We start from the raw sequence: 26,243 nt of genomic DNA on the forward strand, positions 1-26,243 counted from the left end.
TGTTCAAGAACTTACTTTTTATTCATTGGAATGTGATTACTGTGCACTTATTTTACCATTGATTCTTAACCTATGAATTGGGAAAATCAAGAAATAAAAATAAATAAAATTGTGCAAAAGGTATCTTATATTTGTTTTTGAACACCTTTTTTCTACTCGTCACACATATTTAGATTATTCAATCCAAATGTCATGGGTGTAATGGGAGAAAAGAGGTGTGAAAATCACTTTCTAATAAGAAAACAAGTTAGGAAGGATCTGAAAGGCCTGAATTGTATATCAATTTGTGAATACATTTGGTAGTATAACCGTGCTCCAAAATTGCGTGTATGTACACAAATCAATATCTGAGTCATCGAGAACACTTTCTTCGTGGGATATTAGTTGAACCCGCAGCTTACGAGTACAGTGTGAAAAAAACCTCCAGAGTAACTTACGAGCATATAACAGAAAAGAGGAAGAATATAACCTCAGCCCTCGGCAGGTTCATGGATTTTTGAATACAACTTCTTTCGGCACGGTATATTTACAGTAATGTGGGTTTCTGCGGTCTACAGCATTCCATGAATGTAGCTCTCTTTCAAATTATGTAGTGCTTCTCTGATCGAATCCTCATCTTGGCTCGAGTACTTCAAACATATCAGCCGCTGTGCAACGTGGTAAGCCATCTGGACTGGATGGTATTGCAGGCAGTTTACTTCCATCCTCTTCACTTCCTATACATTGAAATTTCAAATTTGCTGAGTCAACGGTTCACGAGAAATGGACTTCCGTACAGAAAACTAAAGTTACTCTTTCAACTAATCCAGATCCAGTGAAAAACAAGGCAAAATCAAGGCAGGATGGCGTTTAAAACCCATGTCAATGCCTACTACTTGTCAGCCAAATTTAAGTTGGGATTAACTTTAAGTTATTGGTACTCAGAAAGAGATTACCTTCTCTGTCATCCTGGATGTGATGTTTCTGGCTGTTTCCATCACGGAGCTTGGTAATCCTGCCACTTCTGCCAACAAAAGACCATAGTGTGGAACATGTCTCGGCCCATCCTTCAGTTGAAACTAGGGGAAAAGACAAGACTTTCAGCAAAATAAACTCGCATAAAATGCATCGAATGAAAGAATAACGGAAAAACCACCTTGAACTCTAAACGATTATTTTTAATATCAACGTCGAAGTGAAGTATCTTCACATTTGGGTAGATGGTTACTAGTTCAGATAGGTTCTCCATATGAGTAGCAAATATTGTGTACCTGAGAAAGATTGAGAAGAAGGTAAGTGATCTACTGCAAGTAAAATTTGGTCAATAGGCTTTGCTCACCTTGAAAATGTCAACAAAGCAATCATACAATGAATAGTGACAACAGGAACAAAATAACTAGATAGAACTAAAGAATAATATTTTTGTGTCTAACTTCTTTACGGTTTTAGTAATGGCGAAACTCCAACATATAATTTTTCTTTTCTTCAATCTCTTATATGATGATATAAAGATCCCGGTTAAATGCCTGTCACAGAGAGCACAAGCACTTAAAAATTCCAGAATTTTGCAAGACACTAACAAATTTTACATTACGCCTCTGAAGTATTGAAAAATATGTTGTAGTATGCCTATTTGTCTAGACTAGTTATATATGTATTCTAGTATGTAGATAATTTGAGTTGCTTCTTTTCTGCAGTATCTTACGATTGAGAAGTTCAAAACTATGCGAGCAGATTTTTAAATGATAGCATGATTGGAAGCATTACGCTTCAATTCATGTGATGTATAAACTCTGTATATCAATGGTTAAAAGGACACATTCTAACGTTTCTATGTTCAAAACTCATAAGCTTTCATGTTACTAACCAACTGGAATCTTAGTATATGGTAATTGAAAAAGAGGTTACGCTTTCAGTGATAATAAATGTTCGCAGCAGCTCCAAGCAATTGCAAATCCATCAGAGGAAGATGTGGCCCTCCCAAGTTCATCCATGATAACCAAACTCCTGCGTCCGAAAATGATATTATTTACATATTCAAAAGGCTAAATAATTTTTGTAGTGTACTAACTACCTCTGGGAGACATTTTGCATGATAAAAGCTGTTTCTTTCATTTCTGTCATGAACTGTTACAGGTAACAAGAAGATTTGTTTCTAAGTATTCCATATTTAATAGAGAGAAGCTGCATTGTTAAAAGTTAAAACATATCATGACTCCATATTTCTGATAGTGAAGTTGGAAAATTTACCGTACTAGAGTTCGATTCAAGATTATCTACTGCACCCATCCTTGTAAATATACGATCAACAACCCTTAGAGTTGCAAAGCGAGCAGGTACATAGCAACCCATCTGAGCAAGAATAACTATAAGACACACTTGTTGAAGATAAGTGCTCTTTCCACTCCTGACAGAAATATCCTACAGTTAAACTCGAGCAAACAGTAACCTAATTGATCACATTTTTCAAAAATAAAAAATAAAAAAATCATATGTATTTGTACACTCATCCATCTCCATTTCAGTCCAAACCTGTAAAGCTTATCACATGCATATTCTCACTGTTTGCTGGTAAAAACATGGTTTTCTTCTTCACTATTTAACCTGTTCTCTAAACTAATAACTGGATGAAGCTGGCAATTTTTTCCCTCCAATTGTACTCTAATTTGCCTTTGTTATAATTAGAAGAATTAGTTTATGGTCACAAATACAGACAACACATAATATTGAATGTAATGCTTGAACAGAAATTCTTACATGTTTGGGCCCATGATGAGCACCATGTTTGATGCCTCTGATAAAAAGATATTGTTGGGCTGCAAGGAAAAAAGACAGATGAAAAAATAGCTCTAGTGGACAGAATTTCAAGCATATCGATGAGGAGAAAGTATAACAAAAGGTTTAGATGTCTAATCTTGTACAAGTAATCAAATTATAAAAATAAAATAAAGAGTTACGTACGACAAAGTCATTGTGTATAGTCTCTAGGATAGGGTGTCTTCCAGCATCAATTGCCATTGGGCCATTATCTATATGTAAAAGTAACAGTATCAAGGATATCTTGTATTGAACATCCAAAGTCATGAGTTTTAATGCCAGAGGATAGCAACTTGCCTGTCAATTCGGGTCTAGTATAATGATCAGCAGGCTTTGTGGAAATGGCATGTGCAAATGAATTAACAATCATATCCAACAGGCATAAGACCTCTGCCAGCAGTGTGAGTGCAGAAACATCCTCTCGTATGGCATCTACTAATTCTGCATATAATATAGAGACATCAGTAATCTATATTTGCATAAGATATAAGAAGATATAAGCTAGATACCAAAAGGTCAGTACATATGTCTAAACATAATCATTTACCAAATACTCAAGCTTATAGAAGGCATTAAAACCGATAAAACAATAAGATAAAAAAGTTCAACAAGATCCATGCATTTCCTATAACCACACTAATCTAGTATTATCAGCAATGCATATACAAGATGTTCAATGGTCCACATAACAGCGGTAAGACAATATTGAATGTTACCACTTGGACAATCCAAAAAGAACATGCTACATTTCACATACACAAAAAACGGAAAAAGAAGAATTGTCCTGTCTGAGAAAAACATCATTTACAAGTTGGTTGTGATGAATCAAGTTAGCGTTAATAAGCTTCAATTCATGGTTCAATCCCATAAAATGATGCACTGAAATTGTTTCGGAGTCCAATCACAAGAAAATATTCATGTTCTGAGTAGATAAAGCCCATTGACACTGATGGTTTCAGGACCTGATAACTGATATTCACTTGGCCACTAATATTTAACCTTCTCCTTCCCAAATCAAGAAACTTGAACATGATGAAAAGGAAGGTTCTCCCATGTGTTGTTCAACCAATAATAAGCACTGCTTCAAAATAGTAAGTTACTTGTTTAATTAGGATTCACTCATTTACTGACACTCCATTCTGAAATGTAAACAAAAGCAAACACTTGAAGCTTATGATACAGAAATAGACCAAAAGAAGCTTATGATACAAAAGATGTATGTTTAGCATAACCTTCTAGGCAAACTTCTGTACGTACGTAGCATTCTGCAGCTGCAGACTTATTTCTAACGTTTAGCTGTAAATTTCATGAAATGGAGAAACATAAATATAAATTTTAGTATTCATTTAAGTTATAAAGATATTGACACTTGAAAATACCATAGACACACATGCACAATTTATATTGAAACTTGAATTTATTCATCTGAAAAAAAAGAAGGCTCAAGTCAAATATATTGCAAAAATCATAAAGAGGAGAGATGTTTCGTTTACTCTTATTTACGTTGATGGCCCTGATTTTTGTTAAAAAGAAACGCTTGAGATAAAACACATAAATGTCATAAAAATTTAAGAAATAAAGGCACCAACATCATCCTACATGATGATTAAACCTATATCTAAGATTTCTGTACGAGTTGGTCTAGTACAAATGATCCCCTTAATTTACACCTCCTAAAATCAAGGTTGTATTTGAAAATGGTCTCTATGAACCTGCTTAACCTAATGTTCTAATCAAAGTTAAAGATGGGAGTTCAATCCGCTCCACAATTGAAGTTCTTAGCAAACTCAAGCAAAATATATCATTCCAAAGATCATAGATTGAACTTAATATAGTTGCAAAGGCACCATTATAAGTTGTAAGTTATAACCAATCAAGGAAATGCCAACGTTCACAGACAATTAAGGCTGTACAGATAGAACCTTGGAAGTTGACAGTTATATTTTGAATGGACAAGATGGCTTGAATAATACAACAATCATTACTTAGAGTGGGTAAATTAAATTTAATTCGATTAAAAGATTGAGTCATAGTACTCACAGAAGCAAGCTCCAAGGTTGAGCAGTGTATATTATTCCCATGTTTCAATACCTATGTCAGAACATCATATAGAACTCAGAAATAACTAGTAAAGAGATGTTAGTAATTTAGAGAAAGCTTGTCCTAAAGGCTAAACCTGAATGAACTGGCTAGGAAGTTTCCCTTGAATGTCCTTATGTGGAATGCTAAAGTAGAACCCTTGCCTATTGTTAAACGGGAGTTTCAAATTGGGCAACTTGAAATCTTCACGATACTTGTTAGCAAGATTATGTATAGCTGTTAATTCAACATTGACAAAACAATGGCCTTATTACTTTATCTCAAATATAAGAAACCAAAAGACAAATAACATGAGGGGAAATGGACAGAATTTTAATTGCATATGTAAAAAGAAAACACCTTCACTAGTATCACAAAATGATCTCCGTGCAATATCCAAGAGTCCATCGATTCCAGCTTTGACAGCAAAACACTGCTGTGTGCGGGCTACAAATGAAACCCGTGCATGAAGCACATCCTCATCAATAACCTCTCCAATCCTGAAACAAATGCAGCTTCTTGATTTGCCAAACAATGTATATAAATCACACAACAAGCAAGAAACTTCAAACATGTACTTTCATGGCAATATGATAACTACTTTAGTACTCGTAGTTGAATTCTTCCGCTTTATATGATTAGCAATCAAATAAAGTTATTTTATGTAGCAATCCATGCAGAATTTATCATTAACTTCATCAGAAGTTGGACCCTAGCACTTGGGTTTGACCATCCCTATCCAATTTAAAGGAAATATGATAACTACTTTAGTGCTTGGGGTTGAATCTCTTAAACTGTATGATCCACTTGATCAGGTAAGTTGGACACTAACACCTGAGGTTGAGTGCATGCCTCTATAACATGGAGTGTTTCGGGTTGTAGGCAAGAGTCGCAAGACCATAGTCATGGTACAAAAAGCATATTTGGAATTGGAATATGCCTGTTATGTACAAGGAAAAGGTTAAATCAGACAATAAGAAAAAGATTGTAAAAGGAGGCAATTTGTTTTAATTAGTAACTGTAGTTAAGGATTTTTTTTTGGTGAACTATGAAGGAACTTTTTATAAGGGTAGAACTGATGTACTTTCATATTGCAAAAAGAGGGGACAAAGGTGAATGTTTTAGAACATAATGGATATATTTCGGTTGTGGTCATTTCCCAGAGGATGCCTGGACTAATTTGGCCACTTAATTTGATCTATTTGGATATGAAGAAAGTTGAGGTTCCACCATAAAACCAATTGGCAATATGGGGAATAGCCCATCTTACTTATAAGCTCATGCAAGATCCCTCCTCCCATCAATGTGGGACTCATTCTCAACAACATATTCCAGTGCCAAATTCAAATGAGTTAGGGATGTCAAAGAAACAAATTTACAAATGATCCACCAGGACTATAGAAGCTTGGAAGCAAACCTCTTTCTAATGGCAGCATACTTCTCATTTTCACATACAGACTGGTAAACATTTGCAAGAAGAAAACACTTTGCATCTTTAAGAACCTGAGATTTTACGAAACATTGATACTTTGGATCATGTTTTGAGCACTGTAAAATTTGTCTATGTGTTGGAAAGAAAATAATGCTTGACATCGACATTTGTGTAAAGTAATTTTTACCTTTGAGAGTAAAGGCAAGGCATCTAGAGCAGTTTTCAGAAGAATGATACTCGAAACCAACACTTGGCTTTTTCTAGCACAATCAACACCCACAACTTTGTTTGTAATTTTCTTTGGCTTGAAGCAAAAGTGACAAAGTACCCTATCTGCATGAACATACACAACTCCACTCGTTCATGATATGAATAGATAGATTTAGTGTATTAAGGCAAAACTTTTCTCTGCTTTCTTCTACCCTCTTACCACTCTCTTTTGGAAATTTACGCAGAACCTGAGCTAGTCCAAAGAACAGCTGTTCGTTGCTCATGAGCTCATCCTAAAATCAAATATTAAGGAGACTTAGGATCGTAAAACTATTGCTGCAAAATACAATATCCATCACAGGAGCTTCAAGATTCAGAACTTTATATGTATTTTCAGATGATACAAAGTAGACATTATCATTGTATTCTTGCTTTTTCATGTATAACCATGCCCAAAAAATAAACACAAAGTCTGCCCAACCAACTTTGCAATTCAAATAACATGATCCTTTTTCATTCTTCTTAAAATTAGATAGAGAAATAAAGGTTAACAAATTGAAAAGTATCTTAAATGGATAAAATAATACATAGATCCACAAGAGATGGTTGAGTGCAAATAACACTGACCAGGCAATCTAGACGAGCATTTATAGTTTTGATATCTTTTAAAGGCTGCAAAAGATTGGTACGAAGAAGTCTGGACCTGCAGTCATACATTGCTCCACATTAGATTTATATAAACAAGAAATTGGAAAGGAGAGATCTACCACCAGAGAATTGTAGCTATAAAAAATATACATGAAATCCTGGATAATAATACAGTGAACCAGCCCCTCATACCCTCCAACCGTTTTTGTTGTCTTAAACATGTTTAATAAACTTCTTTTCTTGTTGCTGGTGCCCCAAAGTGTCGAATGAAGTGGCTCAATGATTTCCAAGTTTTGGACACTGTAAACAAATTTCAATTGTAAAAGTCATTACCAAAGAGATTACTAATAAAATATATGTTGACCCATTGTAGATTTATCTGAAATAATTTAGAAAAATGTCCTAATATCACAAAAAAAAATCGTCTGTTTAAAGAATAAAAACGGAGCTCAGCCCTAGATAAATTCAAAGAAGGGAAGGGAGAGTACCTAGTCGCATCAATATTCATATGAGCAAATGATCCATTAAAAGTGACCTGGAGAAGGGATATGTGCAATGAAGTAAATGTTTAATTCATCACAAAGACAAAAACAGGGTTGGATGGCAGTGCAGACTGATGGGAGTTCTTAGCCGGAAGAGAAGATAAAAATACAGAAATATATTGTTATTGATCTGCTCTACGTGCAGATAGCTGATTTATATGTTCTTTAATAGAGGGATATTATTGATATACAAATGATAACTTTCTTCTGATATTATTTTACAGGTCACGAAAGAACGTGCATTAACTCGTACCACAAGTGAGTGGTTTGTGACAATGACTCCTTTCTCTGCTTCTATCCTGTTCATCAGGCACTTGATCCATTACCAACAGAAAAGGTAAGGGTAACAGATTCTATAACAATAAAAGGTGCACATTGCTAACAAGTTCAACATAAGGCAACTGAAAAGGTACGGGAAAGAAAAAAAAACACATTTGACATGACACGCTCTTTCTAGTAAATAGAGCTAGAATAGCATCAGGGGAAAAAATGTTAAAATATCTAATGTTCCTTGAATTATTGCTTAAAGAAACTCTTAAACGCCAAAATATGAATATGATGAACTTCCTACATCATAATAAAAACAAATGCCTAAACTTTGGAACACCATAATGTTAGAAAGCTCAAGATCTGAAAGTACCACTTAATTGTAGCTGCAGCAGCAGCTAAGCAGAGGTAATACTGCTTGTAATAAGTATCCAATCCTAGTGCTGACGGTTCCTTGGCTGCTAGATTTTTAATCAGTACGGCACCCTGGAACCCAACAATGGCACGCTAAGCTGTGAGCTTCAAGAGTGAACACCCATTTTGATGCAAACATTAGAGGATAAGGAATCTCTAACATAACCTTAGTGTCGTCGAAGCAACCACGGGCCATTACAACCTGCAGAACAGCACACTTGTTTAGTGGATTAAACAAGTCATCAAAAGAGAGGTAACCTCATAGGCATCCAGTATTCATGTACACCAAAAACAAGCGTGAGAGAGAGAGAGAGGGAGAGATAGATAGCAATGTTAATGATTAAGGAACACAACCTTCTTGACTGTAGCATAAAATCTGTCCACCAACTCTGAAACTCCAACCATACCATCAGGTGCCAGCTTGTTCGGTGAAACAATAATCACCATAGGATCATAGAATTGCAGCAAGGTTTTCGTATTCTGATATGAACTGCTAGTTTCAATATATTGAGAAAGATGCAGAGAAGCTAATCTTAAATCAAAAGCTGCCACTCCAACCTGTCACAACATTTAGTGTCAGCTACGTATCCTGAATTCGTTGATCTCTATGCACCAAAACAATTTTAATACAGCTCTAGCATAACCTTCAGCTAATCAGCTGGAAGGAACCATAATCAAAAGTAAGAAACTTCTTCGATTTTAATTACAATATCGCGAACCAGTAAAAATCAAGAAAATATGTGAGAACAATAGGCCATATTTGGTTTAGCAACAGGATTCTTTTTCCTCTTTATTTGCAAAAAATTTAGAGTAATGAACTAATTATAATACAATTTTCCTATACTCTTTAGCCTGATTTCACCAGACATCGCAAGACTGTTGCATGTAAGCTAAAATATAACCTTGAAATTGAAAACTTAAGGACCAATTTTCCCCTACAAATTGAAGAATGTATAATGCAATTCATACACAATGCTAGCAACGTGATAATTCGAACTCATCCGAAAAGTTGGAAAATGCTGTGAAATCGGTTTCGTAACCAAGTAATTCAAAGGGAGCAGACAATTAACACAAGTACAAATGCTACTTTTTTTGAATTTTGAATCTCCATTCTCTTTCATTTTCCAGCGTTTTCTCGGGAAACAAACAAATCGAAGAAAATGAGCGGGAAATATTGAGAGATGGAAGAGCGAGCGAGCGAGCGAGTTTTACCTCCTTGGCTCTGTTCTCGATGAGACCGACGACGATGCTCGACCTCTCTCCTCCGTCGTCTTCCATTTTCTTCCTACACACTCTCTCTCCTCTCTTTCGCTTCAACGAGTTCGTATTGCCCGCCAGCTTCTGTTCCGGTCGAGGGTGCTACTCATATACACGACTGTTGCTCGGGACAGGTGTCGCGTGCGCAGTGAGTGAAGTAAAAAACGACACTCGCTCACAGTTTCTGCGAAGTGTCGTTCATAGTTTTGATCAAAGGAACGCATTTCTGCCAAATTGCAGTGCATTTTTCAAATTCAGCTTCTTCAACATATTCCAATACCACAAATTCACGAAACTCTTTATACATTCTTCATCATACTTGTGAAGAATTATCAAGCAACACTCATATGAGCTAATTCCTTATTACCAAAATCAAACATCATATAAGACAAAGAAACGTTCTGCGACATCCGTTTGATCAAGATCAAGCTTCTACGACCTTAGATCAAACAATCAAATCTTGGTCTTTTCGGATACTTTTGGAGTTCGCATCGGAGAATTAATTCTTGTAAAGAGTTTACTCGAGAAATCGCAACCCTATTCACTTAATTAATACAAAATTATTATTTTGTACACGTTTTCTTGTTTCATTGGTTTTCAGGAAAAAAAGATAAGTGGGTGAGTTATAAGCATGATGAAGTGAGTTGCTGGTAAATATAAAGAAAATCAGTAAAGCTGGGTTTATTATTAATAGGTGAGCAAACATTAGTTTGTACGTACTTCATATAGGGAAGAAGAAATTTTAACAGCATTTTCTTCCCAACCCACACCAGCAACATGAAGGGTTCAAGACCTATACAGAATCTTTACAATTGCATTAATTCATGACTTCTTCAATCGTCACAAATCGGCCCTTCTCTATTGAAAGTTGTGCTGCAACTCCGATGGCAACTGAAACTAATCCATCGTGCAAATCTACAGCTGGAGCTTTAGCTTTGGCCCTAATTGCAGATAAGAAGTGCAGGTGTTCCAAATAGCTAGATCCATGATGCAGTCCATCATATCTGAAACATAAATTGGTTTCAAATCAAATTAAAAGGGTACGCATTTCTGAAAACTTCCCCACAGACTTGAACAGCGCTGAATGGGGGGTTCAGAACATGAACAGTTGAAACCAGGAGGAAAAAGAAAACTCACTTTATTTGATCATTCTCAGCTTTTAAAGTCTGGACACCATTTCTCCCATCGACTCGAGTACCAAAACGTACAATGCTCTCAGGAACAAAGGCCTCCCCCTGTTAAAAATTTGTGAGATGAATCAAAATGAAAGAAAACGCCACATGCAAGCATGAACTAAAGACAGCTGCGTACAAGAAAGTCGAGAAATTGAACTAATGATTCTACCACCAAGAGCCAATGGTGGAGTTGTGAATTGGTTCGCAAATTAGTGTCAGGATAGGAATCTGGAAGCAGTGATTGGTGGAACAATCGATCAGGAGAAGCAGTGGAACAGTAACAAAGGACTCTGGCAGCGGTGAACGGTCAGCAGGTTCCATCGACCAGTAGGATGAGGCAAAAGGTTACTGGTTTCGTGCAAGAGTCAGGGCAACTAATTGGACCTAGCTACCTGACCGGTCAGCCCACATTTACTGTTTCGTTTAAAAGCCCTATTTAGGCTAGTTTTGTCCTATTTGGGCTGGTTTTCTCGTCTCCTGGTTGGATCCTATGTAACCCTAATTCTTATACTATACCAATACAAACATTGGGAGGACTCTAAGCGTGCGAGTGAAATCAAAACAAGAACTGTGCAAAGAAATCAACATGAAGGATCTTGGGTCCTTGGTATGCATGGAGATAAGGAGGGACAAGAAAGTGAGAAAAGTTATGGCTATCACAAGATATATACTTTTTGCAAAATGTTGAGTTTAACATGTATTATGCAAAGCCCATGTTTACTTCCTTGGCATCGTATCTTAAGTTAAATGCAGGGATTGTCCTTCTAGTGACAAGGAGAAGGAAGTCATGAAAAGCGTTCCATATGCAACTGCAGCAGGGTGTCTCGTGTATGCTGTGGTGTGTACAAGGCCCGACTTGACTCAAGCGGTTAGTGTTGTTTCAAGGTAAATGGTGAATCCAGAAAAGCTTCATTGGTCTGCAATGAAGAGGATTCAGATATTTGAAAGGCACTAATATCTTAAGGCACTTTGGGATTTTGCTTGAAAGATAACAAGGCAATTCAAGTGCCTCGGGTAATGCAGGCTCTGATTATGCGGGAGACTTAGATAAGAGAAGGTCCACCACTGACTATGTCTTTGTTTGTGGTGGAGGTCCGATTAGTTGGAGAGCAGTGCTACAATCGGTTACTGTGTTGTCTACTACTGAAGCGGAGTATATGGCATTGGCAGAAGCTTCTTAAGAAACTGTTTGGCTTGGCGGGTTAACATGGGACTTCAGGATTAATCAAGGTTCGGTTATGGTGAAGAGTGATAGCCAAAGTATTATATGTTTGGTCAGCAATCAAGTCTTCCATGGGAGGACTAAACACATAGAAGAGAGATATCATCGAATTCGATATTGGTGAAATGTTGGAGTCATTGAAGTAGAGAAGGTCCATACGATAAGAATGCTTCAGATAGCTTAACCAAGCCCGTCACAGCTGAGGAATTCAAACATTGTTTGAGCCAGCTCAAATCTTTTTTATGCTAAAGATTGATGTGGAGCACCTTCCACCCAAGGTGTGTTCAGGCGAAGGATTATTCACCAAAGTAGAGTTCTTGGATGCTTAGTAAGGTTGTTTTCAAGAATATTCAGGTATGTTCTGGTCAAAACAACGGGAGAAGTTGAAATTTCTTGAAGTTTTCCAGAGTTTCTTCAAGAGGTTCGAATATATTCTGGGGCGCAACAGTCATTTCTTAGTTTTGACCCACCAAGGTAGACATTGTTGTGTTTTGGCTCGTCAAAACACAACAGGTGGGATATAAGACATTGGTGTTATCCCATTCATATCCCACCCAACTCAAATTCAAGTAAAAGAAAATGGTCACTGCAAGTAACGAGGCAGCAAAGACCTTAATCTAGTAAAAGATCATATTTTGTATGTCTGTGTGTCATGAGGGGGGAAGAGAGAGAGAGAGAGAGAGAGAGATTTACCTTTCCTATCTCACCAACAACAGATATTTCTTGCTCATTTTTAGTTCCTTCAGCAAACATACAAAGGTCAAGCATCCCGCGAGAACCATTGTCAAATTCAACAATAACATATGCGTTGTCAATTATGTCTGGGACCTAAACAATAAAAGAGACAAAGTGTGTAAGGAATAATATCGCGAGTAGTGACCCATAGTGTAGAAGAATGCAAGTGTTTCTGTTTCGTAACTTCCATATAGTCCTCTTCTTGGAATATATAAATTTGACAAGCGCAGGCATGACAGTGGTCTTTCAGCATGATACTGGGTTGAAATTCTATACCCTAACTAGTACCTTATTATTTCCATTGCATATGAAAAGTTTTGTCATTAGTTTTTACTTTTTAGCAATACTGAATGAGTTGTGGATGACTAAAAGCATACTGGCTTTGATTTTCTTTGTACATCTTTTTAAATCTGCAAAGATTCTAACTCTCAAAACAGAAACTAATGGTTGAAATTGTGTTTGGCCTTAAAGTCAGCAACAAATTTCAAATCTCAGTCAAAGTGAAATTACCTTTCCATTGTATATTTCATCTTTGTGGTTAACATCAATGGCCCCAGAAGCCATGACACGAACTGGGTTGGCACCAGCAAACAGCCTCATCAGATCAAAGAAGTGGCAGCACTTCTCTACCAAAGTCCCCCCAGAGTTAATGTTGAACCGGTTCCAATTGTTGACCTATTACAGGCATGATTCAATAAGATCAACTACAACAACATAAATAATGAAGCTTTTTAAGAAAGATATAATGGAACTTCAGTTGCAGAACATACCTTAACCAAGAAAGGAAACCGGTGTTCGCGGATTGCCACCATTTTGACCTGTCCAAGACTTCCACCCTTTACTATTTCTATCAGTTTAGCAACAGGTGGCATGTATCTATACTCCAGTCCAACTTGTACCAGCATATCCTGCCTCTTTCTAGCAGCATTCACGACCTACAATTCCAGATACACTATATGATTCAGATCAATCGCTTATTTGGAAAAATAAATAAATAACTTCCCCTTCAAAAAAAAGAAAAAGCCAAAGACGTTGACGAATACAACATGAACGAATGTGCTGTAGAAGGACCACATAAAGATAAAACTTTAGTAACATATTCTGTGCACCTGTGTGATAAGGCATTAACGTAACATCTGTGTAAATTTACAAATATGTCTGTCTGAGTGTCATTTGTGCTGAATGTTAAAATGAAAACAAACGATACAATGTTCATACTTCAAGGGATGTTTGCATCAGGTTGGACACCAACTCACAGCAAAAAAAAAAAAAAAAAAAAACAAAAAAACAAAAAGCAATCCATTTCTGTATACATTATCTTGAGATGTCTATACCACTACAGAACTAGAGATCTGCAAGAATGTGGTACGCTAGGAATCCCTGCAAACGTTCTCAGCTGATTTGTGTTTCAGTACAACTTTACCACATTCATTCCCTGCACTATAACCCTTTAGTTAACCAAGCCAAACTCAAAAGTTCACTGTACCACAATTTAGTCCGGAAACAAAAAGAAACAAAGACAATACCATAATATTTTATTCCAACCAATTCAATTTATCAAAGAATATCATTAAAATGATCATGTTCAAAGCGTTATTTGAAATCAAGTGATAATGAAATGCAAGCATAATTAACAAAACTTCTGATCAACCGACCTCTTTGCAGTGAGCAACCGTGGTACACAATGGCTTCTCCACTAATACATGATGGGGTTTACGGTGGTTGATGATATCCATCAAAATTTGATAATGGGTCATGTTTGGAGTTGACACAACCACCACATCACAGAGCAAGCTGTCCAATAGCTCCCTGTGTCCTGAAAAAACCTTCAAAACACCAAACCTTTTTTCTGAGATACTACTTGATCAAATATATCACAACTTTTTTCATAATCCGACGTTCTAAACTATTGCCGGAGGGGGATTCGAGCTTGGGTGCAAGGGCCACACTGCCGTGGCGGCCAACTGGCCGAACCCACATTTCCTTGCCCATCGGAACTTAAACATTCTAAAACTGTACGTGATTAGCAGTAAGATGAAAAATTATATGCTGGGAAAACATCATAGTTAAACTAAAAAATCTTGCATACCCTTAAGTTAAAACATAATTTATACTAAAAAATACTTGGTCTTGCTCCAAACCCATTATTCATTGATTCATAACTTCCAAACTCTTCAGAAATAAAGCATCACAGAGTTCAATTGCAGTAAAGTTTGTGGAGGTGAAATAAAGCATATACCTTGATGGGCCAATTAAAAGAGTGTGCCAAGTCAAGGGCAAGCTTCTGGGAAGGAAGATGGGGGTCGGCTATGGCGACCACGGCCACGCCTTCGGAGCGAAGGTGGTGCAAATTGATGAGGTGCTCTCTGCCCATCATGCCCACCCCTACAATCCCATACTTGACTGTATTCGAAGCAGCCATCACTGACATTTTTGGAGCTTTGCAGCCTCTCAGTCTCACTCACCGGGAGATATAACACAACATACTCTGATGAAATGAAAAAAAAAAAAAAAAAAAAAACTCAGGCAAATATTGTAGTCCAATAGCATTGCAATTTATTTTTTCACCTGTAAATGAAGATGATTTAACTTTCATAAATAGACAGTTTAATAAATTGGGGTTTATTATGTGATTTAGCCTAATCTCTCGTCCAAAATTTGTTAAATACATCATTAATAGAAAATAACATATTAATTAATATTTAATTAATGATCCAATTATTAACCATCATTTTGTATGATTTACAGATAATAGAATTTTCTCCCTTCTTATTATAATCATCTTTCCTCCCCTACTCTCACATTTGTTTTTCGTCTTATTGTCTTTATAAAAAAATTAATATAAAATGTTGATGTTTTTAATCGTAACCGTTCAAATAAGAGAGGAGGTACATGGGAGAGAGATGAGAAGAGTAAAGTATCCTCTTTTGATTTACAAATTATAAGTTAAATAGATGATCTGCTTAACATTACTCACAAAAAATTATAAGGAAAACTGATGAAAAAAGCTTGAAAACTTTAAGTTTTAACCAAAACGACAAAAATGTGTTGTAAGTGAATAGTACATGAATGACTTTTTAGAGTAAAAATGTTTTTAACGTTAAAAGTGAACAGTACCAAGAGTGTTTCATTAAAACTCCAAATTGATTTTATTTTGCGTCTACTATTAAGTCTGTACGAGGAGAAGTGCTTTGGATCCAGAGAATAGGGATGAAAGATTTGAATTCAAAATTTTTTGCAGCCATGAAATTTTTTTATTGTATATTTTGCGTCTAATATACTTGTCACAAGGCTAAATGTATTCGGAAGCTTTTTGGTATGCCTTATCATGTAAGAAACTTGTTTTACTTTAACATTCAAGTTTGATTGCTTGTCAATCTGAAGGTTCATAATAAAGTGATCAATCAGAGTCATTGGTGCATTTTATTCCACTTTACTTGTTGGTATATTTGGTGGTGGAGAAATTGACAAAATTTTGTTAGGCCATGGGATCCTAAAGTTATTATAGTAAGGGTTGCTTTTGAATGGGTGGAGGCTTCATTGAAAGCTTTATGTGAAGTCAACTTGAATTCAGATCTTTCTTGTTTAGGAGCCTTCTAATAGTGGATGATGCAAGCTTAATGTTAATGGTTCAAGAAGAATGACTTTTGGACAAATTGGGGATGGAGGGGTTCATGGAGGTCAATGTAATGATTGGTAGAGAGATTTTCTGCTAATTTGAGGCAGAAATAAGTTATACCGTTATCGAGATCTCTGATTTAATAATTAAAAAACGTATATAGAAAAACTTAATTTTGACGTTGTGACATTTGCACGACTCACGAGAGATGCCATACTAACATACATGTACGTTAGAAGTCCCCAATTGATATAAGATACCAAAGAGGTTTTCACTTTTATGTATTTTAAAATTAAAATGAAATAAGAAAGTAAAGAGAAAAACAGGTTCGCTTCATGAACTTTGGATTTTGTTCCACCTCACTCCTTAAATTTTCAATTTAAGTCCCTATAAACTTTCAATTTGTGCCAATATCTACCGAACTTGCAATATTCCGCTAAATTCATCACGTGCAATGCACATACCAACTTTAAGGCCCTATATGATAAGTCAACAACGAATTCAAAGGCTATAGTCTACAAATGGACGAAAATACCCTTCAATTAACAAAATAATTGACAAACTTCGAGGTGGACATTGATACCACAAAATAGATGGATTCATAACTAGGGGTGGTTCGGTATGGGATACCATACCAAAACTAGTATCCCGAATTCCAAACCAAAATTTTTTAGGACGGGAATTTAAATACCAATCCCAAACCAAATTTTCGGGAATCCCAAATTGAAATATGAAATTATGAATTGTTCTTCAAATATATAATTCAAGAACACATTCATGAACTAGGAATTTCATTTCATTCACACTACCATTTAATTGAACACTGGCATGCCTGACTGTTTTTATCATAGTCAAAATTCAAATTAATTAAACCCTTTTTGCAATCTGTTGAGAGACAAAAGAATCAAGTCTTCTGAAATCATCAGCCATGGCAGCAGCAATAATAAAATCCACATGAATATCAAACAGAACATGAAAAATATGCAAGGTGTAGGGCATTCCAGGTTGCAAAGCATGAATTAGAAACTATTAGCATCAATTATAAAAGAATAATATATATATATGTATAAATATATATATAATAATTAACATTATATATTTTCAGTTCGGTATGGGATTCCCGAAATATTGAGAAGCCAATCCCGAATCCCATACCGAAATTTTGGGATCGGTTCGGGATAGCATCCCGAAAATTTCGGAAATTTCGGTTTGGGAAATTTTTGGTTTGGGATTGGGATTTTTTCGGTTCGGTTCGGGATTTTTGGGAATTTTTTCCACCCCTATTCATAACGCCACATTATAGCACGTGAAATATTAATACCATGTTGTAAATGATTTATTGCATTAAAAGAAATTTCTCGCAAGACTAAAAATTAGTTGGGTAGTATCACCAACTTATTGTCTATTTTTAACGTTACTTTCGCTCTTTGTATAAATATAAATTAGGCTGGTTGGTCAATGTAGCGATACCGCCCTCGATTTCTTTAATAACAAACATCACTTTTAGTTCTGTAAGAAAATTTTATTTACCAACACTATAAGGCATTTGCTTGTATACAAAGGACTTCTACTCGTAACCACCTTTCTTAGAATTTAGAAATGCTTTTACTATAAACATGTCAGTTTAATTGAAAATCCAAGTGTTCTGGGGAGAATAATTGAAGTCTCCCTAAAGAAGGTGATTTTTCCCAAAAGTGCCTCCACCACCCATTAACACTGAGGTTTTTCTTCCAAACGTAAACAGCAAACATAACATTCTATTATTGATATGAGACATCATAGTAACGTTGTACTGATACTATAGAACCTGCTTTCCCCAAAAGGGCCAAATCATCTGTCGAGGGATACACATGTAAATAGAAAATTATTGGGACTTGGGTCACTGTAGAATGGTTGCTGTGATGACTGCTAGTATGTTGAGATGAATTTGGGGAAGACGAGGGGAGCGACCATAATCAGCTAACACCGAGTGAAGGTTTGGGATTAGATAACAACACTTAAGAGGCGTTAAGTCTATGAGAGCAACTCAAATGCGGATTCGACGCCACGTCAATAGTACATTGTTATGTCGAGAAAAGTATGCGCACGATAATGCATTATTGGGCAACGGAAACCATGTGACCTGTTTCATGTAATTCTTTCTCGGAGTCTTGCAAGTGCTAGCTGTACCGAACATATTAGGGTTTGTTTGAAAGTATTTTTAAATAACTGAAAATGCTTTTAGAGAAAATTTTCTTAGATTCCAAAAACACTTGAAATGTTTTCTACAAAAAGCACAAATTATGTGTTTCTTGCATGAAACTCTTGAAAGTGTTTTTCCTGAACTCACTTGCATTTTTATTAAGAATTGATTTCAAATACATTTTCACCGAAGACACTTTCAACCATGTTAAAAGCACTTCTAAACGAGTCACTTGGACCTGGTTTGGTACTGAGGTGATTTTGAAAAAAGCTGCTATAAAAAAAAGCTGGGAGCTGTTTTTGTGTTTGGTAAACACTCAGTTTCAGCTTTTTTTCACAGTTTTGGATGAAAAAAAGCCAAACACAAGAAGCTGCAAAACCCAACTTTAAAAAACCGACTTTTTTTTCACATCTGTTTTACATAAAAGTTTACCAAACACTCTAATACTGCTTTTTTTTTTTTTTTCAAAAGCACTTTTACAAAAAAGTTTACCAAACACTCTGCTGCTTTATTTCACAGCTGCTTATTCTCACAGCATAGCAGAAACAACATTTTTTCAAAGCACAACAATACCAAACCAGTCATTAGTCTTGTCCTATGGGTGTAACAAACGGAGCCTTGGGTGCAAATGGAATCCATCTCGGTTATAGAATCGCAGGCAAAGCCCTAAACCCCTGCCACCGTTACCTTCCCTGGAGCTCTGAGCTTCTGAGGTTTAGGCCTCTATCTGAATCTAATTTTACAGAGATGAAATTTAAGGTTTAACATGGAATCCCTATGCTCTCTCACTCCTCACACCTCAGGTACCTCCACAACCAGCGTCGCTGCCTCAGTTCCCTTCTCAAGAAACTCCTTAAAACCACTCAAAAAGCTCCACGGTTCCAACGGCGGAGGCAGCGGTTGTAAAGGTCAGTGTTTCACTTCTAGCATTTCATTCCTGTTCGGTCACTGAGAAAATAAATCGAGCAAAAAGAAAGTCTGAAACCTTAAATATGGCGGAATTAAGTTAACCCTTCCAATCTGTTTTTCCTTGTATGCTAGCATGCAAATAGAATGTAAAGAATTGGGATTTCTTGAATTAGTTGCTCATCGTTGTGCGAGGTGATTGGCGCTATCGGTTTCGAATTTATATCAGTTAAAACACCCTGATTTCCAAAATTAGAACTACATAAACCGTAATAGTTGAAAAATTATATCAGACCAATTAGATCTGCATAAACGTCGCATGTAAAGAAATATCAACACATTGCAATTTGCTACCCAAGACTAATTAAACTGTCAAATCATATAAGCACACGTCTTACAGCAAAAATGAATAAAAACACAACAAAATAGACAATTTCGACAACCATAGTATGCATGCTTTGCACAAGGACCATTCTGATTTCTAACTTGTTCAAATAAACACTTCAACCACTTGGACCAAAACCAAGAACATGAAAGTGAATCGAGAACTAGACCAGAATTGCTGGATGCGACTACCGCTATGAAAATTTCATCTCAATAAGTCGATACAACTAGGTACTAGTACAAATAGCATACTCAATCAGTACACCAAAGGATTAAACCGAAACCAAAGAACATTACCACAAGCAAGTGTAGTGCGTAAGCACAGTACCACACTCGCCGTCTTTATGCTCAACTCAACTTGCAATTCATCCTAAGCTCCTAATCGGGGTCATCAACAAGCAAATGTGTATCTTTGTTAGCTCCAAGTACGCCATGTCTTTTCTTAGTCTCTTTCAAAGTCGAGGAGGTCTTCCTCTACCCATTTCGCCCTGAGCCATCGTCTCATAGTCACATCTTCTAACTGAAGCATCTGCAGGTCTTCAGTTCACTTGTCCAAACCATCCTAACCAATTTTCCCTCATCTTATCTTCAACTGCGGCCACTCCTTTTACCTCAGATATCGTCATTCTTAATTCTACCCTTTCTCGTGTGCCCACTTTACCTCAGTTATCCTCGTTCCTCATAAATCACACTACTTAACAAAAAGTCACTTGAACATTGAGCACTACAAACTGGAATACAATAAGAACCTCCAAAATAATACATACCAGAATACAATTAGAAACTCCAAAAGCATGGCCTGCCTTATACAATCGTACACATGGAAAACAAATTTCCGATTGTAAATTGCATTTCACATACTGGAACAAATTCAGATCTAACTATGCAGCTCAAAACAAAAACATAACCGATAAATTTTCTATACAACCTTATACGAATGGCTAATTATTCAAAGGAATCACGAACATGGGCAACTATACTATAATTGACAAGCATCAATTCTAGCGGAATAATGAAATCAAGAGGTACAAAAACAGAATCGAATCACATGCATATATCATTGTACAAAATCTAGTTCAAATAACCCATATAACAGATTTGAAGTTTGAATGAATGTACATTTGTAAATGACGGATCCATCAATGCCCCTCAGCTTTTCAACTTCTCAACACGAAAAATCGAATCCGAAATCCTTGTAATTTCAATAGTCTCTCTCTATATCAAAACTTTGTTCCTGAAATACCAACAGATATTCCCAAATCAGATTCAGAAACAGTTCTTTAACTTGAACTATGCAAAAACTTAAGAAACTGGGGCAATTTTACAAATTTGGAAAATTAAGGGGGTGGGAATGATGAAATCGAAAAATATGAAAAAGGCACACCTACGTCTGTTTGGAGTACGAAGAGGAAGTGGGGACGCGCTTGTTACGGAACATCATGTAACCGACGGGTAAGACTACTCCAATCATCATGATCGCCGCTCCGATTAAGTATCTCAGCGGGCTCGGCGGTTCCACCTCTATCAATCCCCTGAACTGCACCGCAGACGATTAAATCCCCATTATTCACAATTTTCATAAACAAATAGATACAGATCTGGATCCATAACTATGGAGAGAGACAGAGAGAGAGTTACAGGCATTGTTGGGGCTCTGAAGGTTGAGAGAGCGAGAGGCCGTCCGGAGGTGACGGAGAAGGCGGCGGAGGATCGTTTAGTTTGACGACGGAGGGAGGAAAAGAGTCGGCGTTGAGCCCTTGGGTCGGGAGTCAATGGCTCATCACAAAGTTGTTAACTCAAGTCGCGACGTCGCAATGTTGTCGTCTTTGTTTTGGGGAGCGTTTCGATTAAACCTTTAGCTAAGTGGCCCAATAACAGCCCAAGTTAGTTATTTCCATGGACAATCTCGTGACCATCGACGTTTTATTTTTAGAGGTCATAAGTACAGATTTTATTGATGGTCACCTAATACTATGGCATTCATTTTTTCTTATAAGTGAGAATCTTATCAAAAACAAAATAAGAAAACTCCGAACATTTATGACTTTGGATTTTTTAGTATGTCTTGGAGTGTTCTATTAACTAGTATATTTCAAGAATTTAATGATCAAGATTGAACGACTAAATTACCACAATGAATTCCCTCTTCATCATTTTGATCCACTAATGTTGTAGTTGTGTATTAATTAAAAGTAACTATATTTGTGATCAACTAAGCTAAAAACCATGCGAGAGTGCGAAGTCTCAAGATGCATTGACCAAGAAGCACCTCTAAAATGAAGGGTCTTGCCGCTTAACATCTTTCAAACACACAAAAGAGTTTCACAACGCCCCTAGAACCTCCCAACCCCCCTAGGCACAAAGTTTCATTGTAACCAAGGGAAATACTAAAGAGACTCTCAAAGTGAGACTCTCCATATATTCTCTATCACATCATAATTTAACGTTAGTTCTCGTGCCAACATTATAAAGAGAAAATTGTAACAATAGTCCCTCAACTTTAACCCAATTGGAGCAATGGTCATTCAACTAAAAATTCATGACCATTGATCCTTTAACTCATCAAAACATGTAGCTATAGTCCTTTTTGTCAACTCCATTAAAACTTCCATCAAAATGAATTACGTGCCATGCGCAATCAAAGGAAAATGTGGAAACTAAATGAAAAAATTGTAGAAATGCCCCCTCAACTTTAACCCAATTAGAGAAATGGTCCCTCGATTTTAACCGAATTGGAGCAACGGTCCCTGAACTTTAACCCAATTAGAGCGATGGTGCTTCAACTTTAACCTAATTGTAGCAATGGTTCTTCCAACACGACGAAAGTTATGACGGAGTTGACGAAAATGACTATAGCTGCACATTTTGAGGAGTTAAGGGACTATTGGCCATGGATTTTTAGTTAAGGGACCATTACTCTAATTGGGTTGAGGGACCATTGCTACAATTTCCTCTATTATAAAATATTGTGCCAAAAATATGATGTGGCAGAGTGTTCATGGATAAAAGCCATCTTTCTTTGATAATTGAATCTGCACCTCAGCCTGAGAAATTTTCTCAACCCAGATTCAAGTACTTCCACAGGGAATCTGACCCGGATTATGAAATTACTAGGACAATGGAAGTTGTTTGGAAATTATACATCTCAAGTTTGTTGTGCGAGAAAAGAATCTGTGTGTACAAAATGCGAACCATAAAGGAGATTGTTGGCCATGGTAGGACAATAAGTGAGTGGTTTCTATGACGATATTAGGTGATTGGTAATCGAATAATTGAATTACATTGGTTATGGTTATGAACCAATTTTATATGTGGAAATTGCAATTGCGTTGTGTAGCTAAGAAGAATTTGTTGATTTTGGCACATTTGAGCTTTAATATATTGGACAATGAGCTATGGTGGGACTCGACTATTTGGCTTATGAATGTTCGACACTCTGATGTCTCAACAGAAATATTAGAAGAAGAAAATAGAAACTAATTGATGCTTAGAAAGATGTTCAGCATCATCCATATGTTTATTTGTTCGTACACAAATTAAGAACTGTTTTAGGGGTTAAAGAATGGTATTTGCTGTCGACAAAGTTCACCTTCTTAAATTTCACTTATTGGAAGTTTTAAAATTTACTTCAAATGCATTAACCTTGATTGTACAAGAATGTAGGTATATACAATTACAAGGATCCCTACTACATAGCTAATTGGTACAAAGTAAGTAAGTAATCAACCCATGATATTCTCCCTTATCAGCATTGATTGAAGGTTAACGAGGGAAAGTATCATAAAGGAATCATTGACTTTTTCAACACTCCCCCTCAAGTTGGAGAGTGAATATTAAAAACGCCTAACTTGCTTAATAGAGAATTAAAGTGTTCCTTCCCCAAAGCTTTGGTAAAAATATCAACAAGTTGCGACATGGATGGAACAAAACATGTGATGACTTTTCCTTCCATGATTTTAACCCGGACCAAATGACAATCAATCTCAATATGTTTAGTAACATGATGCTGCCATGGATCATGAAATAGATTTTGTAGCCAAGCCAACTTGTAACATGTTGCTGCCATGGATCAATATTTTGCTTCGGCAGAGTACAAAGAGAGTGTCTTTTGACGTTTGCTTTTCCATGAAACAAGAGAATCTCCAAGGAAAACACAATAACCAGTGGTTGGGGGACCCGCCCAATCCAAGTCACAATATGCTTTCAACTTCAAATTATTTTCTAAAGAAAACGTTATACCTTGTCCAGGTGTCCCTTTTAAGTACCTCAAAATGCGCAATGCAGCCTCATAGTGTGGCTTCCGAGGTGCTAGCATGAATCTACTCAACAAGTGGACCGAGTACGTGATATCTGGCCATGTAATATTGAGATAAATCAGACAACCAATCAATATCCTATATTTAGCAAAATCATTGAGAATTTTGCCCTCATTAAGAAGCAATTTGAGATTTTGCTCCATAGGGAAGGTGCTAGGTCGTGATCCCAGAAGACCCACATCATCGAGAATATCCAACAAGTATTTCCTTTGTGAAATAAAAACTTCTTTCTTTGAACGTGCCACTTTAATGCCCAAAAAAGTATTTTAAATTACCAAGATCTTTGATACGGAGCTTGATATTTAAAAAACGTTTTAGGTATTAATTGTAGTTGAATCATTTCCTGTAATCAAAATGTTGTCAATGTAAATAAGAAGTGCAGTAAATGACTTGCCTTCACATTTAGTGAAAATTGAATAATCTACTTTTGATTGAACATAACTAGCGGACCAAATGGCTTGCGAAAACTTGAAAAACCATTGTTGGTAGGCTTGCTTCAAACCATAAAGCGATTTATTAAGGTGACATACCAAATTATCCCCGTGACAACGAAGGTTAAGAGGTGAGACCATGTATATTTCCTCCATAAGATCACCATGAAGAATGGCATTATGAACATCCAACTAATGTAAGGACTAAGAAAAGTTGGCAACAAAAGCAAGAAGGTAGTGGAATGTGACCAATTGGGTAGTGAAAGGAAAGGTATTATGGTAATCAATACCCTCTAGCTGAGTGTACCCCTTACCAACCAAATGAGCTTTGTAACACTCAATACTGCCATTAGATTTGTACTTGACTTTGTAAACCCATTTACAACCAATGAGTATCTTACCATGGGGCAAAGTAGGAATATTTCTAGTGTTGTTAGCCTCGAGAGCTTGGATTTCGTCACCCATGGCCTGACGCCATTTAGGATTGTTGCACGCCTCTGTGTAAGTGGTTGGCTCCAAAATGGTAAGAGCACTAGCAAGAAAGGCAAAATAGAGTGGCGACAATCCTTGATAGGATAAAAATTTTGAAAATGGATACCTGATACTCAAAGTGGCAAACGAGGGCATGGCAAAAGGTGATGTAAGAGAATGACAAACATAGTCGTTGAGCTTCGCAAAGTGGAGCTATAAGGCGACCAGATTGCCGTAAAGGGACAACAGCAGAAGCAAGAGCAGGCTGTGTGATAGGAGTAGGCTGCTCAATAGGTGGCTGCATTATAACAGCATGCTGCTTATTAGGTGGCTATGTAGAAAGCTGATTATCATCAGAAGGATGACCATTAGGAGCATGACGTTTCTCGGCTATTTGTGGGGCATTATTGGTGTCAGGTGGTTTATAGGATGGTGATGAAGGTTCAATGCATGCACTAAACACAAGTGTGTGGTGGTTGCTGTATGAGTATTTAATTCCTTTTAGCCATGGTAAGGAAATACATCCTCGTGGAAAACAACATCTTGAATCGTAAAAATATTTTTGGATTGAAGATCATATAATTTGTATGCTTTTCGTCCAAAAGGGTACCCAATAAAATTGCAGTTTTTAGCTCTAACATCAAATTTATGTTTGGGATTAATGTTTATGGCATAAGCCAAACAACCAAAGTACGGAGATGTGTTTAAGAGGGTGAATGGCCAAATAATTTTTCATAAGGTTGTGAGGCCGGACAAGAGAGGTGTAGGGATGTGATTAATTAGGTAAACCGCAGTTAGAATGCACTCGTCTAAAAACGTAGATGTAAATTTGATTAAAATTATAAAGCTCGAGCTATTTGAGGGATATGTCTATGTTTGCGCTCCACAACCCCACTTTGTTGTGGTGTGTAAACACATGATCTTTGAAAAACCACCCCCTAAGTACGAAAAAAATCATACAAAGAAACAAACTCGCCCCCATTATTTGTGCATATAGTTTTGATTTTAGGATGGAATTGTGTTTCAGCATATGCAAAAAAAAAAAAAAAAAAAAAAAAGACTTAATCAAATTTTGAGTATTAGACTTATTCAGCATCAAATAAACTCATGTACAATGAGAATAATCATCAATGATTGTAAGAAAATAATGAGCCCCA

The 26,243-nt window shown here is 36.5% G+C and overlaps 3 protein-coding genes across 5 annotated transcripts; all 3 read right to left on the reverse strand.

Annotated features, from left to right (window-relative positions):
- Positions 1-247: 247 nt before the first annotated feature.
- On the reverse strand, positions 248-9,871 carry MSH4 (MUTS-like protein 4). 2 transcript variants are annotated; one of them, XM_068462694.2, is made up of 24 exons: positions 9,601-9,871; positions 8,743-8,946; positions 8,555-8,590; positions 8,348-8,460; positions 7,961-8,006; positions 7,654-7,700; positions 7,358-7,465; positions 7,145-7,220; positions 6,738-6,810; positions 6,495-6,640; positions 6,293-6,378; positions 5,236-5,375; positions 4,973-5,112; positions 4,837-4,887; positions 4,029-4,092; positions 3,094-3,237; positions 2,941-3,008; positions 2,737-2,795; positions 2,230-2,386; positions 2,054-2,106; positions 1,888-1,986; positions 1,136-1,250; positions 936-1,058; positions 248-716 (listed from the first exon to the last, which is right to left on the reverse strand). In XM_068462694.2, exons 1-24 carry the CDS (start codon positions 9,664-9,666, stop codon positions 552-554), a joined length of 2,379 nt encoding a protein of 792 aa, XP_068318795.2. In that variant the 5' UTR covers positions 9,667-9,871; the 3' UTR covers positions 248-551. The 2 variants fall into 2 exon arrangements, with proteins under 2 accessions (XP_068318795.2, XP_088548523.1); XM_088692397.1 differs by having other exon boundaries at positions 7,316-7,465; positions 9,601-9,734.
- Positions 9,872-10,302: 431 nt separating this feature from the next.
- Positions 10,303-15,364, reverse strand: LOC137723500 (Oxidoreductase family protein). Its single transcript, XM_068462693.2, has 7 exons — positions 15,017-15,364; positions 14,433-14,603; positions 13,548-13,712; positions 13,288-13,452; positions 12,736-12,870; positions 10,783-10,880; positions 10,303-10,649 (listed from the first exon to the last, which is right to left on the reverse strand). The coding sequence occupies exons 1-7, from the start codon at positions 15,206-15,208 to the stop codon at positions 10,463-10,465; spliced, it is 1,113 nt and encodes a 370-aa protein (XP_068318794.2). The 5' UTR covers positions 15,209-15,364; the 3' UTR covers positions 10,303-10,462.
- Positions 15,365-20,894: 5,530 nt separating this feature from the next.
- Positions 20,895-21,753, reverse strand: LOC137723525 (uncharacterized). 2 transcript variants are annotated; one of them, XM_068462729.2, is made up of 3 exons: positions 21,507-21,753; positions 21,253-21,405; positions 20,895-21,102 (listed from the first exon to the last, which is right to left on the reverse strand). In XM_068462729.2, exons 1-2 carry the CDS (start codon positions 21,510-21,512, stop codon positions 21,253-21,255), a joined length of 159 nt encoding a protein of 52 aa, XP_068318830.2. In that variant the 5' UTR covers positions 21,513-21,753; the 3' UTR covers positions 20,895-21,102. The 2 variants fall into 2 exon arrangements, with proteins under 2 accessions (XP_068318830.2, XP_068318829.2); XM_068462728.2 differs by having other exon boundaries at positions 21,257-21,405; positions 21,507-21,750.
- Between the last annotated feature and the right edge of the window lie 4,490 nt (positions 21,754-26,243).

This window comes from Pyrus communis, chromosome 4 (assembly GCF_041283825.1).
Source record: "Pyrus communis isolate YQ-2024b chromosome 4, ASM4128382v1, whole genome shotgun sequence".
Taxonomy (NCBI): Eukaryota; Viridiplantae; Streptophyta; class Magnoliopsida; order Rosales; family Rosaceae; genus Pyrus; species Pyrus communis.

Excerpts from the sequence above, each read along its gene's own strand:
- MSH4 (XM_088692397.1), bottom strand. The coding sequence starts at position 9,666 with ATGGAAGACGACGGAGGAGAGAGGTCGAGCATCGTCGTCGGTCTCATC. Across the intron at positions 7,221-7,315 it reads ATTATTATCCAGGATTTCAT|GTCCAGACTTCTTCGTACCA; the intron begins GTATATTTTTTA and ends GTATGACTGCAG. Across the intron at positions 1,251-1,887 it reads CATTTATTATCACTGAAAGC|GTACACAATATTTGCTACTC; the intron begins GTAACCTCTTTT and ends AATCTTTCTCAG.
- LOC137723500 (XM_068462693.2), bottom strand. The coding sequence starts at position 15,208 with ATGTCAGTGATGGCTGCTTCGAATACAGTCAAGTATGGGATTGTAGGG. Across the intron at positions 12,871-13,287 it reads ATGAAATATACAATGGAAAG|GTCCCAGACATAATTGACAA; the intron begins GTAATTTCACTT and ends TTTATTGTTTAG. Across the intron at positions 10,881-12,735 it reads TTGTTGGTGAGATAGGAAAG|GGGGAGGCCTTTGTTCCTGA; the intron begins GTAAATCTCTCT and ends AATTTTTAACAG.